Source organism: Solanum stenotomum, chromosome 10 (assembly GCF_019186545.1).
Source record: "Solanum stenotomum isolate F172 chromosome 10, ASM1918654v1, whole genome shotgun sequence".
Classification (NCBI taxonomy): Eukaryota; Viridiplantae; Streptophyta; class Magnoliopsida; order Solanales; family Solanaceae; genus Solanum; species Solanum stenotomum.
This window is the reverse complement of record NC_064291.1, coordinates 2,058,897-2,075,542: the sequence shown is the minus strand read 5'-3', so window position 1 is coordinate 2,075,542 and position 16,646 is coordinate 2,058,897. Positions and strand designations below refer to the sequence as shown.

At 33.5% G+C, this 16,646-nt stretch overlaps 4 protein-coding genes across 4 annotated transcripts in view; 2 read left to right on the top strand and 2 right to left on the bottom strand.

Annotated features, from left to right (window-relative positions):
- Positions 1 to 1,263, bottom strand: part of LOC125841640 (aspartic proteinase CDR1-like) — an 8,088-nt gene extending 6,825 nt beyond the window's left edge. Inside the window, exon 1 of the mRNA XM_049520805.1 lies at positions 781 to 1,263. Coding sequence (XP_049376762.1) covers positions 781 to 1,263 — 483 coding nt within the window. The remainder of the gene's footprint in view (positions 1 to 780) is intronic.
- A 695-nt stretch (positions 1,264 to 1,958) lies between these two features.
- On the bottom strand, positions 1,959 to 3,311 carry LOC125842024 (aspartic proteinase CDR1-like). Its single transcript, XM_049521217.1, has one exon. The coding sequence runs from the start codon at positions 3,309 to 3,311 to the stop codon at positions 1,959 to 1,961; it is 1,353 nt and encodes a 450-aa protein (XP_049377174.1).
- An 8,197-nt stretch (positions 3,312 to 11,508) lies between these two features.
- Positions 11,509 to 12,873, top strand: LOC125842023 (aspartic proteinase CDR1-like). The gene has a single exon (XM_049521216.1). The coding sequence runs from the start codon at positions 11,509 to 11,511 to the stop codon at positions 12,871 to 12,873; it is 1,365 nt and encodes a 454-aa protein (XP_049377173.1).
- A 1,693-nt stretch (positions 12,874 to 14,566) lies between these two features.
- On the top strand, positions 14,567 to 15,886 carry LOC125841639 (aspartic proteinase CDR1-like). Its single transcript, XM_049520804.1, has one exon. The coding sequence runs from the start codon at positions 14,567 to 14,569 to the stop codon at positions 15,884 to 15,886; it is 1,320 nt and encodes a 439-aa protein (XP_049376761.1).
- Positions 15,887 to 16,646: the final 760 nt, after the last annotated feature.

Below are 16,646 nucleotides of genomic sequence, written 5' to 3'. Positions count from 1 at the left end.
GATTCGTTCGGAATCTCGTGCACACAAACTAAATATGTACCCCCACTAAATTCGACGTTCCGGACTCAATGGAACCGTCGGAATTTGAATTCGAGGACTCCTTGACCCGAAATTCAATAAGATGCCAAGAAACTAGTTTAACGCCAAAAAAATTCGAAACTCAAACGGAGCGTCTAAAAATTCAACCAAGACTCATTCTAGACTTAGAATCGCCTCCCGAAACCAACGGTACTCTCGGAATTTCAATCTGAGCCTCGGAACCTCATATGTTGACCAAAGTCAACTCTTTATCAAAATTTCACAACTTTAGCAACTTAGGACCTCAATTCTTCGTTTCAACTCCAAATTCAACTCCGTAACTTCACACAGATTCGTTTCGACATTCTAAAACTGCCGGAATCGACGGAAATCCGATCCGAGTCCCAAAACTCCAAATGACTCGAAAAAGCACTTTTTAACCAACTTTAACTCATAAAACTCAGCTTCTCAAAAACTCAACTTTTTACCAACTTTTCCTCAAACCAACTTTACAACAACAAAACATGGGACTCGGGGCAACTACCGAAAGGGCAAAATAGTCATTTCCACGAAAAATTACCAAAATGACCTTTCGGGTCATTACAATTTTCAAATGATTTTTTCTGTTTAAATCTTTGAAAATTATAAGTTTTCTTAATTTCTTTAAAAAACTAAGTGGCGACTCTTTTCTAAGTATTTTCCCAAATTGTTTTATACTTAGAACATTTCAAAAAGTGATTTTTCTATAGATAGAAAAATTACGGCATAACAGTTACATATAAACCCTTGACAAAGTTTATTGTTACAACCAATAGTTTTATAAGAAGTACTATTCTTGGGATTGAAAATAGGTCCCAATTGTTTGAAGCAATCAACACAAGGCTTACATTGTGTCCATGTCAAGTCACTACTAGTATCAACAATGACAAGATTGTCTATTGGGGGAGTTCCAATTGAGATTTTCATGAGGTATTCACCTCCATTTGGAATAAGAGTCGATTGGATTGGATTAACATATGTTTTCTTTATAAAGGAAGCTCGGGAGAATGACCGATATAAGACATTTTGAAGGCGTTCATATGGAGTGTTTGATGGGTTGTGAAAAGGTGAAAGAGGAGAATCGCGATGGATAAGATCCAAAGTGAAGCTATTTACATTTTTACCACAAGAAATCAAAGAAAAATGAAAGAATGATAAAAGAACTAACATTGGGATAAGAGTGAAAGATTTAGTATTAATCTCCATGGCTAGAGGAGTTGACAAGGTTTTTGGAGAATAATGAGAAATATTGATGTGAGATGAGACAATGTTTAGTACCATTTTATAGATTAAAAAAATGCATATCAAGAGATTAATATAGAAATTAATTAAGTTAAACAGTATATGTCAAGTGACTAATATAGAAATTAATTAAACAAATGTGTATGTCAAGAGACTAACACAGAAATTAATTTAAAAAATGTATGTCAAGAGACTAATGTAGAAATTAATTAAGTAAAAATAATGGAATAGAGGATAAGGTGAGATTTTGTTACCATTACCAATTTTGTGAAGTTGAATTTCACTTCCCATCAAATTATGTAATTGAGAAAATACTATATTTTATTAGATTCATTCCATATACTCTTTTCTTTTTCTTCTATAATTATTTTTTTAACTTTTTTGGCAATACAACTTGATAATCATAAAAATAGTGATAATTTTACAAACAACCATTCAAATTTGATTTCAAAAGAGTAATTTACAATATTACGTTTACCTTACTTTGATAATTAATAAACGATAATTCATTCGTTAGCATAAGATTGAAATATATAAAAGACATCAAGAGAATTGCTCAACAACATTAATTTGTATTAATACTAATTATAATAACATTGATCAAAAGACCAAACATTAAACAAGAAAAAAACTAACACTAAATAGCAAACACAAATTACTTAGTACTTAGTACAATCTGCTGGCTTAAAGGAGAGTTTGTTAGCCACAAGATCATATCCAATTAAGAAATTTCCTTGTGCCAAGTTTCCAAATATAGCAATTTCATCTGCAGGTACTATTGTAAGACAAACCAAACCTTGCTCAATTTCTGCAAATGTGCTTGATGGTGATAACTCTAAATCCGCATTTGTAAAATGTGTAACAATCATTGGAGCATCGATAGTACCATTCTCAGACTCATAACATAGACGAAAAGTCCCTGATGGATCTTCCTTCCTATTAGCACTAATCGAATCCACCAATGTTGATTCCAAAGAGGAGTAAAAGTCGTTAGGTAGAAAAGTCAACGTTGTGCCTGAATCAATTATAATGTTACCTTCCTCACCTCCCGAGCCAATTTTAGAAGATTTGAATTTCAACGTCTTATTCCCAACACTAACTCCTTCCAAGTTAAGATAGTAGAAAGTGGATGGATCTTTTTTAATCAAGGGAGTTGAAACGACGTCAGAGCCAGATACAGTGGCACTACTCCCAAAGTTGATGTGACTTGTGACATTGGAAACTGGTGAATCTAATGGGATTGAGATTAAACAATAAGAGAATTTCCCATTTATCTCTTTATCCAATTGGTTGATAATTGAAACTTCTCCACCACCTAAACCAATAATACCAGACGTATAATTATTAAACGTTCCACCATTATCATGACCGCAACCAAATGCAACGTTGGGAATTGCAACATCTTTACCAGAAGTAGAAGGAAAAGTGAATTTATCAAAAGCAAGGTCACCAATAGTGTGTGATTGATCACCATAACTCATTTGATATTGACAAACATTTCCTTTCACACAAGATGAACTCCCTATTGATGTACATTCTTCAACGTCACACCCCGCGGTTTTATAAGTAGAGCTTTTCTTCGAATCAAAAAGAGGTGAAGATTGTTCAAAACAATTTTCACAAGGCTTGCATTGCGTCCATGTTAAGTCACTACCTGTATCAGCTATAGCTACAATTTCAACCGGGGGGGTTCCAATTGATAATTTCATAAGGTATTCACCAGGGATTGGTGAAATATCTGATTGAATTGTGTTGGGAGCAGCAAGAGAACTCTTCTTGAAAAAAGAAGCACGTGAAAATGATCGATGAAAGGCATTTCTAAGGCGATTTGATTGAGTGTTTGACGGGTTATAAAAAGGTGAATGAGGAGAATCGCGATGGATAAGATCAAGAGTGAAGCCATTTTCACCACGATCACTTATTGTTTTGCGACAAGAAACCAAAGACAGATGAAAGAATGTTAAAAATACAAATGTAGATAAAAGAGTGCTAGCTTTAGTATTCATCTTCATAATGACTATATTTTTTATGAGAGTTGATGAAGAAAATTAGATTGTGATTAGTATCATTTTATAGGTAAAATTAACTTAGTGTGAAGCATATAAGAATATGTAAAATTGAGGAAAATATGGGATTTTGGGGGAATGAATATTAATTAATTTGGAAGAAAGATTTTATAAAATATATATACCAAATGCAGAGTAAGGAAATGAAACATTTTTATTTTTATTTTGAAATTAAGTTAAATGAAGAGTTTCACTTACCATAAACATGAATGTTATTAAGAGACTATACGTAAAAAAAAGATACATTTAATATAATCTTTTCCTTTTATCATATCAGCTTCCATTAATTAATACGTATATCTATACTATGCATTAATTCCAATAAATGAAAATGACGTAGTCTATTTTTATTTGTCAAGTATTAACTTGATATACTTTTAAAAAAACAAATAAATAGAATTATAATTTTATTATATCACTCATTAAATATAATGAGTTTAATATTTTGAAAAATAATTATAAGAACTATATGATAACTTATCTCTCGATTTTTTAAAGTGGACAAGTAGAAGCATTATTTAGATTTCTTTAAATAAAATCATATCATATGCCACTCTTTTGAAAAAATTACCTTAGCGGATATCAAGGTTTAATTGATTTTGAGCCTAAACTATAATGTGAACATAAATATTCAATATCACAAAAAATCAGTTTTATTAAAGGTAAAATATTTTGGACGTTCTGATCACATCTAAGAAATAAATATGGAAATAATTTTGCGTATATTTATTTAGTAAATGATTTTTTTAAAAATACCATTGGTTCATTTTAAGAAAACAAAATAAAATCTTACGAGAAAAAGTTAGATTATGATCTAGAAGAATTTTAGTAGCCCAGTTGATTAATTATATGGACTTTCACTTATTCGATTCATTTCTCGTAATTCTCTCTCCCATTTTTTCTGCCCACTTTTGAAGAAAAAATTATTCTAATTTTTCTTAAGTTATTATAAACGTTAGATAATAATATAATATTTTATAGGTAAGATTGAAAAAATGCAAGTAAACATTAAGCTTGAGTCTAACATTGTCCAGAATTGAACAATTTTTTTAAAAAAGGATAAATCTTAATGAAGACTATAAAAGAGACATTGAATAAATTAGTCGGAAGAACACAAACCTCACTTTAGTCGGGCTTCAATGTGGATATCGGATATCGAATGAGAAATGAAAAAAAAAATACAAACCTCACTAGTTTAGAGCTTAATTATGTGTCTTCACTTTAGCTTTCGAAATTATCTTTCGTATCACATTTACTTCGCTAGATACATGTATCTGTCACACTCAAACACTTAAATACATGTATCTCAGATATATACATGCCGGTCTAGTTAGGTGTAATTTGTTTCTGATACACTGTATCCAAGTGTGGTTCGCATGTATCTGGAATACACTAACTCTCTCATCATTCACATCTCCCCTATGTCGCTCGTCTCTCCCTTTCTCACTCGCCTCTCTCCCAATGTATTTGTATTTCAAAATGTATTTGTAATAAAATATATATGTATCTAGTGTGATTCGCATGTATCATGAGATACACTGACACTCTCGTTTATCTCTCTCCAATCTCACTCGCTTCTCTCCTTATGTTTGTATTTTATAATATATACAGTATCAGACATAAATATATCTAACATTTTTAATACATATATCTGACTTGAAATCTAAAGGATACGAAATTATCAATTAGTGAGATAATATATAATTATTTCAAACAATGTAGTAGATTAGTATTTATAATAGAAATATTTGTGTAATTAGATAATTTTTTTCGTTTATTTATTGGATGTCTTATTGTTTATACTTTTATCAGGTGGAATGAAAATTATTCGTTTTGTAATCCTTTACTAATTTATTTTAAATCGATCTGAAAATAACACATAATTTTTTTATTTTTTTTTAATTAATGGTTATAAAAGCTCATTTCTTCTGTTCTCTTTCAAGCATTTCAGAACAAAATTATCAATGTACATATACGTAATTATCACATTAATTAATTAGCTAATCTGAATTTTGATAATTTATTTAGTTAATAAGGAAATTATATTATCCTCAATTAAGATCTGATTTCGTGTAGAATAAATTAGTAAATGTAAAAATTTCATTTGCAATATTCTGATTGCAGCTGCTAAAATCAAATCTTTTGTGTATAATTTCATATTCTAACAGTTGACAAGTTGTAAAAATCGATCATTAACATAAATATAATTAACAGAATTGTTAGAAAAATAAGAAAATATAATCAAAGAAAAAAGGCTTTGATATGATATCAATGTCCTTAAATAAATATTGCCCCTTCTATTTTTAAGGGATGTATATAAGTGTTTCTTTTCAAGATTGAATTAGGTCCTATTATACTGTAAATTTTTCTTACGCTATTTTTAAAAAGTCCTAATATATATTTATATAATTTAAAAAGATGACTTTTCAGAATAATAATGGCAGTTCATGAATATTTATGTGTTTATTTAATTTAAGACCTCCAAATTTTACAAATTAATTCAACGATTCTCCCACAAATTTATAATATATCTCATAACATCATGCACACTATGAAGCTAGTATCTTGCACAAATTTGGACTTTTCATTAGTGTAAAATTTTTGAAGATCGACAAAATTGATGATATTTTAAGATTTGACCATGCGATTAATCCAAATATTCTAAATATTTACAAGATCAACCTTTTAAATCTTATTTGAATTAAGTGACACCACTTCAATATTTACTATTTTTTTGATAAATACTTACCTACCATCAAACGAGGCCCAGATTGGGATAGACCAAATTTACCGTTGTACATGTGCTATAATCCATTGATTTTGGGTGATACGTGATCCCGGCGGGTTTTGGGCCAGATTTTTTTTTGGGCATCCATTAAGACCTTAATAATAGCGTGAATTGGTCCCGAGGGGCAAACGTCCGCATTTTCAAGTTCAAACGAAACTCAGAGCGGGAATGACTAAATTTATCATTTTTCTATGCTATAGTCCATGAATTTTGGGTGATACGTGATCTCGAAGGGTTTTTGGCCGAATTTTTTTGTGGGGCTCCGTTAAGACCTTATTAATGGTGTGAGTTGGTCCCGAGGGGAAAACGGCCGCATTTTCAAGTTCAAACGAGGCCCAGAGCGAGAATGACCAAATTTATCTTTTTATGTGTCCATGAATTTTGGGTGATACGTGATCCCAATGGATTTTTGGCCGAAGTTTTTGGTGGGCGTCCGTTAAGACCTTATTAATGGCGTGAGTCGGTCCCGAGGGGAAAACTTCCGCATTTTCAAGTTCAAACGAGGTCCAAAGCAGGAATGACCAAATATACCATTTTACGTGTGCTATAGTCCATGGATTTTGGATGATATGTGATCCAAATGGATTTTTGGCCAAAATTTTTTGTGGGCATCCATTAAGACCTTATTAATGGCGTGAGTTGGTCCCGAGGGGCAAACATCCGCATTTTCAAGTTCAAATGAGGCCAAGACAGGAATGACCAAATTTACCATTTTACGTGTGCTACAGTCCATGTATTTTGAATGATATGTGATCCCGAGGATTTTTGGCCAAAAGACTTTGTGGGTGTCCGTCAAGACCTTATTAATGGCGTGACTTAGTCCTGAGGGGCAAACATCCGCAATTTCAAGTTCAAACAAGGCCCACAACGGAAATCATGACCAAATTTACCATTTTACGTATGCTATAGTCCATGGATTTTGGGTGATATGTGAGCTCAATAATTTTTTGGACGAATTTTTTTGTAGGTGTCCGTTAAGACCTTATTAATAGCGTGAGTTGGTCCCGAAGGGCAAACAACGAGGCCTAGAATAGGAATGACCAAATTTACCATTTTACATGTGATATACTCCATGGATTTTGGGTGATATGTGATCCCGATGGGTTTTTGGCCGAAATTTTTTATGGGTGTCCATTAAGACCTTATTAATGGCGTGAGTTGGTCCCGAGGGAAAAACGTCTACATTTTAAAGTTCAAACGAGGCCTAGAGCAAGAATGACCAAATTTACCGTTTTACTTGTGTTCTAATCAATGGATTTTGGGGGATACGTGATCCTGATTGATTTTTGGCCAAATTTTTTTGTGTGCATCCATTAAAACCTTATTAGTTGTGTGATTTGGTCGTGAGGGCAAACATCTGCATTTTCAATTTCAAATGAGGCCTAGAGCGGGAATGACCAAATTTATCATTTTACGTGTGTTATAGTACATTGATTTTGGGTGATACGTGATCCCAATGGATTTTTGGCTAAAATGTTTTGTGGGTGTCTGTTAAGACCATATTAATAGTCTGAGTTGGTTCCAAGGCGCAAACATCCGCATTTTCAAGTTCAAATTAGGCCAAGAGCGGGAATGACCAAATTTACCGTTTTATGTGTGCTACAGTCTATGTATTTTGAGTGATACGTGATTCCGAGGGGTTTTGATCAAAAATTTCTGTGGGCGTCCGTTAACACCTTATTAATGGTGTGAGTTGGTCCTGAGGAGCAAACGTCCGTAATTTCAAGTTCAAATAAGGCCCATAACGAAAATCATGACCAAATTTACCATTTTACGTGTGTTGTAGTCCATTGATTTTGGGTGATACGTGAGCCCGCCAGTTTTTTGGATGAAATTTTTTGTGGGCATCCGTTAAGACTTATTAATGGCGTAAGTTGGTCCCGAGGGGAAAACGTCTGCATTTTAAAGTTCAAACGAGGCCTAGAGTAGGAATGACTAAATTTACCATTTTACATGTGATATACTTCATGGATTTTGGGTGATACGTGATCCCAATGGATTTTTGGCCAAAATTTCTTGTGGGTGTATGTTAAGACCTTATTAATGGCGTGAGTTGGTCCCGAGGGGCAAACGTCTACATTTTAAAGTTCAAACGAGGCCCAGAGCAATAATGACCAAATTTACCGTTTTACCTATGTTCTAGTCCATGGATTTTTAGTGATACGTGATCCTGACGGATTTTTGGCAGAAATTTTTTGTGTGCGTCCATTAAAACCTTATTAGTTGCGTGATTTGGTTGTGAGGGCAAAAATCAGCATTTTCAATTTCAAATGAGGCCTAAAGCAGGAATGACCAAATTTACCATTTTACATGTGCTATGGTACATTGATTTTGGGTGATACGTGATCCCAATGGATTTTTGGCTGAAATGTTTTGTGGGCGTCCGTTAAGACCATATTAATAGTTTGGTTCCGAGGCGCAAACATCCGCATTTTCAAGTTGAAATGAGGCCAAGAATAGGAATGACCAAATTTACCATTTTACATGTGATATACTCCATGGATTTTGGGTGATATGTGATCCCGATGGATTTTTGGCCAAAATTTTTTATGGGTGTCCATTAAGACCTTATTAATGGCGTGAGTTGGTCCCGAGGGGAAAACGTCTACATTTTAAAGTTCAAACGAGGCCCAGAGCAAGAATGACCAAATTTACCATTTTACTTGTGTTCTAGTCAATGGATTTTAGGGGATACGTGATCCTGACTAGTTTTTGGCCGAATTTTTTTTTGTGCGTCCATTAAAACCTTATTAGTTGCGTGATTTGGTCGTGAGGGCAAACATTTGCATTTTCAATTTCAAACGAGGCCTAGAGCGGGAATGACCAAATTTACCGTTTTACGTGTGCTATAGTACATTGATTTTGGGTGATACGTGATCCCAATGGGTTTTTGGCTAAAATGTTTTATGGGCGTCCGTTAAGACCATATTAATAGTCTGAGTTGGTTCCAAGGCGCAAACATCTGCATTTTCAAGTTCAAATTAGGCCAAGAGCGGGAATGACCAAATTTACCGTTTTATGTGTGCTACAGTCCATGTATTTTTGAGTGATACGTGATTCCGAGGGGTTTTGATAAAAAAAATTTGTGGGCGTCCGTCAACACCTTATTAATGGTGTGAGTTGGTCCTGAGGGGCAAACACCCGTAATTTCAAGTTCAAACAAGGCCCATAACAGAAATCATGACCAAATTTACCATTTTACGTGTGTTGTAGTCCATCAATTTTGGGTGATACGTGAGCCCGACAGTTTTTTGGATGAAATTTTTTGTGGGCGTCCGTTAAGAGCTTATTAATGGCGTGAGTTGGTCCCGAGGGGCAAACGTCTACATTTTAAAGTTCAAATGAAGCCTAGAGTAGGAATTACCAAATTTACCATTTTACATTGTGATATACTTCATGGATTTTAGGTGATACGTGATCCCGATGGGTTTTTGGTCAAAAAATTTTGTGGGTATTCATTAAGACCTTATTAATGGTGTGATTTGGTCGTGACGGCAAACATCCGCATTTTCAATTTCAAATGAGGCATAGAGTGGGAATGACCAAATTTACCGTTTTACGTGTGCTATAGTCTATGAATTTTGGGTGATACATTATCTCGACGGATTTTTGACCGAAATTTTTGGTGAACGTTCGTTAAGACCTTTTAAATGGAGTGAGTTGGTCCCGAGGGGTAAACACCTGCATTTTCAAGTTCAAACGAGGCACAAAGAGGGAATGACCAAATTTACCGTTTTACGTGTGTTATATAGTCCATGGATTTTGGTTGATACGTAATCTCGACGAATTTTTGGTCAAAATTTTTGTGGGCATCCGCTAAGACCTTATTATATGTGTGAGTTGGTCCTGAGGGGCAAACATCCGAAGTTTCAAGTTCAAACAAGGCCTAGAGCTGGAATGACCAAATTTATCATTTCATGTGTGCTATAGTCCATGAATTTTGGGAGATACATGATCCCGAGAGGTTTTTGGCCAAAAAAATTTGTGGGTGTCTATTAAGACCTTATTAATGGTGTGAATTGGTCCCGAGGAAAAACGTCTGCATTTTCAAGTTCAAATAGAACTTGAGCAGAAATGACCAAATTTACCGTTTTACGCGTGCTATAGTTCATATATTTTGGGTGATACGTGATCCCAATGGGTTTTTGACCAAAATTTTTGTCGGTGTCCATTAAGACCTTATTAGTGGTGCAAGTTGGTCCCGAGGGGCAAACATTTGCATTTTAAAGTTCAAACGAGGCCCAGAGCAGGAATGACCAAATTTACCGTTTTACGTGTGACATAGACCATGAATTTTGGGTGATACGTGATCCCGACTTGTATTTGACCGACATTTTTTATGGGCGTCCATTAAGACCTTATTAATTGCCTGACATTGTTCCGAGGGAAAAACGTCCGTATTTTCAAGTTCAAACATGGCCAAAAGCGAGAATGGCCCAATTTACCATTTTAAGTGTGCTATTGTCCATGGATTTTAAGTGATACGTGATCTTAACTTGTTTTTGGCCAAAAAATTTTGTGGGCGTCTTTTAAGACCTTATTAATTGTGTGACTTGGTTCCGAGGGGCATACGTCCGCATTTTCAAGTTCAAACATGGCCCAAAGCGAGAATGACCAAATTTACCGTTTTACCGATGTTTATATTAACTAAATAATTTAAATTTAATAGATAAAATTCAAATTAAAATATATATTACTTAACTAATTATATGCAATAAAATTTTTATTTGAAATACAAGAGTTAGTTTTCATTTCATACTAAATATTATAAATTATACTAGTAATTAATAGTCAATGATGAGTTTGTACAAATTATATAAATCCAATTTTCAGTGATCTTATGGCCTATTTCGAAAGTTTCAGTTGGAAAAAGCATTTCCAAAATTAATGCAATCATCTATCACGAGTTTCTCAAGTAGAGAAAATTATTTTGTATATGCAAACATATGACATGCATAATTATAGTGATGTAAGTACGTATTTCTAAAACGAAAGCTAAATAATTTAATGTCCAAAAAATAAATGCATTAGTATTGTCCACAGTGTGAATATAAAAAATAATTAGGGGAGGGGGGGGGGGGGGGGGGGGGNGAGGAGGGGTAGATATTAAATGAATCATTTTTGAAGTGGTCTCTTAATTATATTCTAGAAAAATGTTTCATTTCTAATTACTCTGAACTTGGTTTTTTAACATTTCTCCTAAGTTAATATGCATTCACCCAAAATCACAAATTTCTCTTGACTTTCCACATTCTTACATGCATTCTCACTTTCTTAATTTTACCTATAAAATGATGCTAATCACAATCTAATTTTCTTCATCAATACTTGTCATATCTCATAAACAATATGGTCATGAAGATGAATACTCTTTTTTCAACATTTGTCTTTTTAACATTTTTTCATCTTTCTTTGATTTCTTGTCGCAAAACAATTAGTTATCGTGTTGGAAATGGCTTCACTCTTGACTTTATCCACCGTGATTCTCCTCTTTCACCCTTCTATAACCCGTCAAACACTCAATCAAATCGCCTTAGAAATGCCTTCCATCGATCATTTTCACGTGCTTCTTTTTTCAAGAAGAGTTCCCTTGCTACTCCCAACACAATACAATCGGATATTTCACCAATCCCGGGTGAATACCTCATGAAATTATCAATTGGAACCCCCCCGGTTGAAATTGTAGCTATAGCTGATACTGGTAGTGACTTAACATGGACGCAGTGCATGCCTTGTGAAAATTGTTTCCAACAATCATCACCTCTTTTTGATTCGAAGAAAAGCTCCACTTATAAAACTGTGGGGTGTAATGTTGAAGTATGTACATCACTAGAGGGTTCATCTTGTGTGAAAGGAAATGTTTGTGAATATCAAATGAGTTATGGTGATCAATCACACACTATTGGTGACCTTGCTTTTGATAAATTCACTTTTCCTTCTACTTCTGGTGAAAATGTTGTGATTCCGAATGTTGCCTTTGGTTGCGGTCATGACAATGGTGGAACGTTTAATAATTATACGTCTGGTATTATTGGTTTAGGCGGTGGTAAAGTTTCAATGATCAACCAACTGGACAAAGAGATAAATGGGAAATTCTCTTATTGTTTGATCCCAATTCCATTTGACTCATCAATTAATCCAAATATTACAAGTCACATCAACTTTGGGAATAGTGCCATTGTGTCTGGTCCTAATGTCGTTTCAACTCCCTTGATAAAAAAGGAACCATCCACATACTACTATCTCAACTTAGAAGGTGTCAGTGTTGGAAATAAGATGTTGAAATTCAAATCTTCTAAGACTTCTCCTTCTGATAATGCTAGTGGTGGTGATGGTCAAGCTGGTAACATTATAATCGATTCTGGCACTACATTAACACTTTTGCCTAATGATTTTTACTCGAATTTGGAATCAACATTGGTGAATTCAATTCGTGCTAATAGGAAGGACGATCCATCAGGGACTTTTCATCTATGTTACGAGTCTCAGAATGATACTATCGATGCTCCAACAATTGTTACACATTTTACAAATGCAGATTTAGAGCTATCGCCATCGAGCACGTTTGCAGAAATTGAACAAGGTTTGGTTTGTCTTACAATAGTACCTGCAGATGAAATTGCTATATTTGGAAACTTGGCACAAGGAAATTTCTTAATTGAATATGATCTTGTGGCCAACAAAATCTCCTTTCAGCCTACAGATTGTACAAAATACTAGGCTTGTTTTGTTGGTTTATTATCAGTAAATATAAATGTTGTTAGTTCAATACTTAGTAATTGAGATCTTTTAATTTTGTGTTTTCTTAAGCTAATATACCACCAGAGGAAATGTGCCTTGGAGGGGGTTTGAATTGGCCTTTTTAAAATAACTTATTATAAGCTAAAAGCTAAAAGTCATATTGTAGTTTTTAGCTTATTTTTCATCTTTTTCAAACACCATGAAGAATTAAAAAAGAGTTATTAAAAGTCAAAGCACCTAAAATAAATCCATTCAAACACCCTCTAATTAGTTTTACCTTGCTAATTTAAATGAGGGACAAACCCTTCAACATACTCTTCCATGTGACCTTAAAAAGTTGCCTCTCTTTTTTTAAAGTGAAACTAATCGAAATTTCAGTATAGAATCTAATTACTTAGATATTTGCAATATTACGAATTTTACTAGATTTTGGTGCATTCAGGTATTTTCAGATATATGTATCTTCCTATTTGAACTACTTTGTTCATGGCAGGACGATCGATAGAGTTCGTTTGAATGATCCTTCTATGTGTTGAGTCACTTCCTTTTTTCTTTCCCAACAGGACCAAATTTGGAAGAAATAACTAACTTTCATTGAAGTCAAAAATAACAATTAAGACTCTTTACTTTCTATTAACTTCATCATTAAGGTACACCCTGACAATATTGACATTGAAATCACTCAGTCAATTGCTAAGGGACTCATTTTTCCAGTTAGGAGAAATTGCTACAAATTAAAACTTTTGGAATGATCAAATTGAATAAATGAAACACATTAACCATATAAACTGTTGTGCAGGAATAGAAACACATTTTAAAGATATTGAAATTTCTTAGCTAGTACGTATTTGTTAGATATTACTATCTCCATTTAATTTTGGTCATTGAATAAATGAAACTTTGATGAATAACTAATTTTGGTCACTGAATAAACCGAATAATAACAAGTGCTCTTCTTCTCACAATTAACCATATTCCATGACTTCTATTTTGACAGCAGAGAACTGATATTCAAATAGGGTGTTTAGAGAAGTTGTGAGTTGAGTCGGATATTGTGTACATAGAGACAACGTATCCAATTTTTTTGTTTTTATGATCTTTCAATTTAATGAAAGTCTACTGTAAATTTGAAGACATTTGACATTAATTTATATTAATTTCTTCATGATTTATCAAAGCTTTGTATTTTTTATTCCATGAGATATTAATTAATTTAATTACAATTATGAATGTATTGGTTTAATTTTAACCCCCACACTATTTATAATTTTAACCCCACAAATCGACATTTATTTTGTAGTGTCTAATATATCCATGTATTTTATGTAAAGTGAAAGTCAACTTTACGAAATATCCCACTTCATACTCTAGTATTTGATAATTAATGGTAACAAAATCTCACTTTCTCCCCTATTACATTTTTTTTAATTAATTAGACTTGGACATACAATTTGCTACCTATAATTAATGGTATGAAAATCTCACTTTCTCCCCTATTACTTTTTTTTTTAATTAATTAGACTTGGACATACAATTTGCCACCTACAATTAATGGTAAGAAAATCTCACTTTCTCCCCTATTAAATTTTTATTAATTAATTAGACTTGGACAAACAATTTGCTACCTATAAAATGGTACTTAACATTGCCTCCTCTTCATCATTTTCCAACCATGGAAATTAATACTAAAGCTTTCACTCTTATGTTGGTTCTTTTATCGTTCTTTCATCTTTCTTTAGTTTCTGATAGTAAAAGTGTAAATGGCTTCACTCTAGATCTTATGCATCGTGATTCTCCTCTTTCACCTTATCACGATCCATCAAACACTCCATTTGAACGCCTTCAAAAGGTCTTCCATCGGTCATTCTCCCAGGCTTCCTTTTTTGGGGGAAAAAGTGTTCCTTCAATCCAATCGACTCTTACACCAAACGAAGGTGAATTCCTCATGAAAATATCCATTGGTACACCCCCAATAGACACTTTTGTCATTGCTGACACTGGTAGTGACTTGACATGGACACAATGTAAGCCTTGTGTTAATTGTTTCAAACAATTGACTCCTATTTTCAATCCCAAGAATAGCTCTTCTTATAAAACTATTGGTTGTCACTATAAACTTTGTCAAGGGTCACTATGTAACAATAATAGATGTAATTATGAAGTGAGTTATGGTGACTTATCTCACACTAGGGGTGATCTTTCAATTGAAACTTTCACATTTGCTTCTAGTTCTGGTAAACATGTCTCAATTCCTAACATTGTGTTTGGTTGTGGACATGACAATAGTGGCACATTTACCAATGCCACTTCTGGTATCATTGGCTTAGGTGGTGGCAGTGCCTCAATTGTCAACCAAATGCATCATGAAATCAAAGGAAAATTCTCTTATTGTTTGATCCCATTGGAATTATTGTTAGATAGTTCTAATGCAACTAGTCACATCAACTTTGGTGACAATGCTGTCGTGTCTGGTCCTGACGTCATTTCAACTCCCATCTATAAAAAGGAATCACCAATATTCTACTATCTAAATTTGGAAGGTATCAGCATTGGAAACAAGGCAGTTGAATTTGAATCTTCTCCAATTTCTCTACCTGGTTATGATCGAGGCAACATTATAATTGATTCTGGCACAACGTTAACATATGTGCCTGATGTTTTTTACTTGAATTTGGAATCGTTGTTGATGCGTTCGATCAATGCTACTAGGAAGGATGGTACTTATGGGGGACTTGATTTGTGTTATGAGTCTAATGAGAATGGTACTATTGATGTTCCAAAGATTGTTGCACATTTTACAAATGCAGATTTAGAGTTGTCAACTTCAAACATTTTTACACAAATGGAGGAAGGTATAGTTTGTTTGACAATCATGCCAGGAGGAAATCAAATTTCTATACTTGGAAATTTGGCACAAGCCAATTTTCTAATTGGATTTGATCTCAAGGCCAGCAAAATGTCCTTTAAGCCTACAGATTGCACCAAGTACTAAGGTTTTTTTAACATTTATTCAAGTTTTATTGATCAATTCTTGATTTCTTAAATTTACTTGCATTTGATGCTTACCAATAGAGATTATATTTTTATTGTGTATTCAGTGAAGGAAAATGAAATCAAGAAGTGACCTTTACAAAATCTCAAGATTATAATCTGAATTACTTATTCCACCTTTTATATGCTATATTGTCTCCATCTATTTTTTCTTATCCATGTTTGATCTGTTATTTTCAAGATCATATTTCTATTATGTATCTCTGTCTTATTCCACCATACCCCTACCTTTGTTAGGNGCAACATTATAATTGATTCTGGCACAACGTTAACATATGTGCCTGATGTTTTTTACTTGAATTTGGAATCGTTGTTGATGCGTTCGATCAATGCTACTAGGAAGGATGGTACTTATGGGGGACTTGATTTGTGTTATGAGTCTAATGAGAATGGTACTATTGATGTTCCAAAGATTGTTGCACATTTTACAAATGCAGATTTAGAGTTGTCAACTTCAAACATTTTTACACAAATGGAGGAAGGTATAGTTTGTTTGACAATAGTGCCAGGAGGAAATCAAATTTCTATACTTGGAAATTTGGCACAAGCCAATTTTCTAATTGGATTTGATCTCATTGCCAACAAAATGTCCTTTAAGCCTACAGATTGCACCAAGTACTAATGATTTTTTTAACAGTTATTCAAGTTTTATTGATCAATTTTTGATTTCTTATATTTACTTGCATTTGATGCTTACCAAT

What these genes read in the sequence shown, in the direction of transcription:
- LOC125842024 (XM_049521217.1), bottom strand. Translation starts at nt 3,311, where the DNA reads ATGAAGATGAATACTAAAGCTAGCACTCTTTTATCTACATTTGTATTT.
- LOC125842023 (XM_049521216.1), top strand. Translation starts at nt 11,509, where the DNA reads ATGAAGATGAATACTCTTTTTTCAACATTTGTCTTTTTAACATTTTTT.
- LOC125841639 (XM_049520804.1), top strand. Translation starts at nt 14,567, where the DNA reads ATGGAAATTAATACTAAAGCTTTCACTCTTATGTTGGTTCTTTTATCG.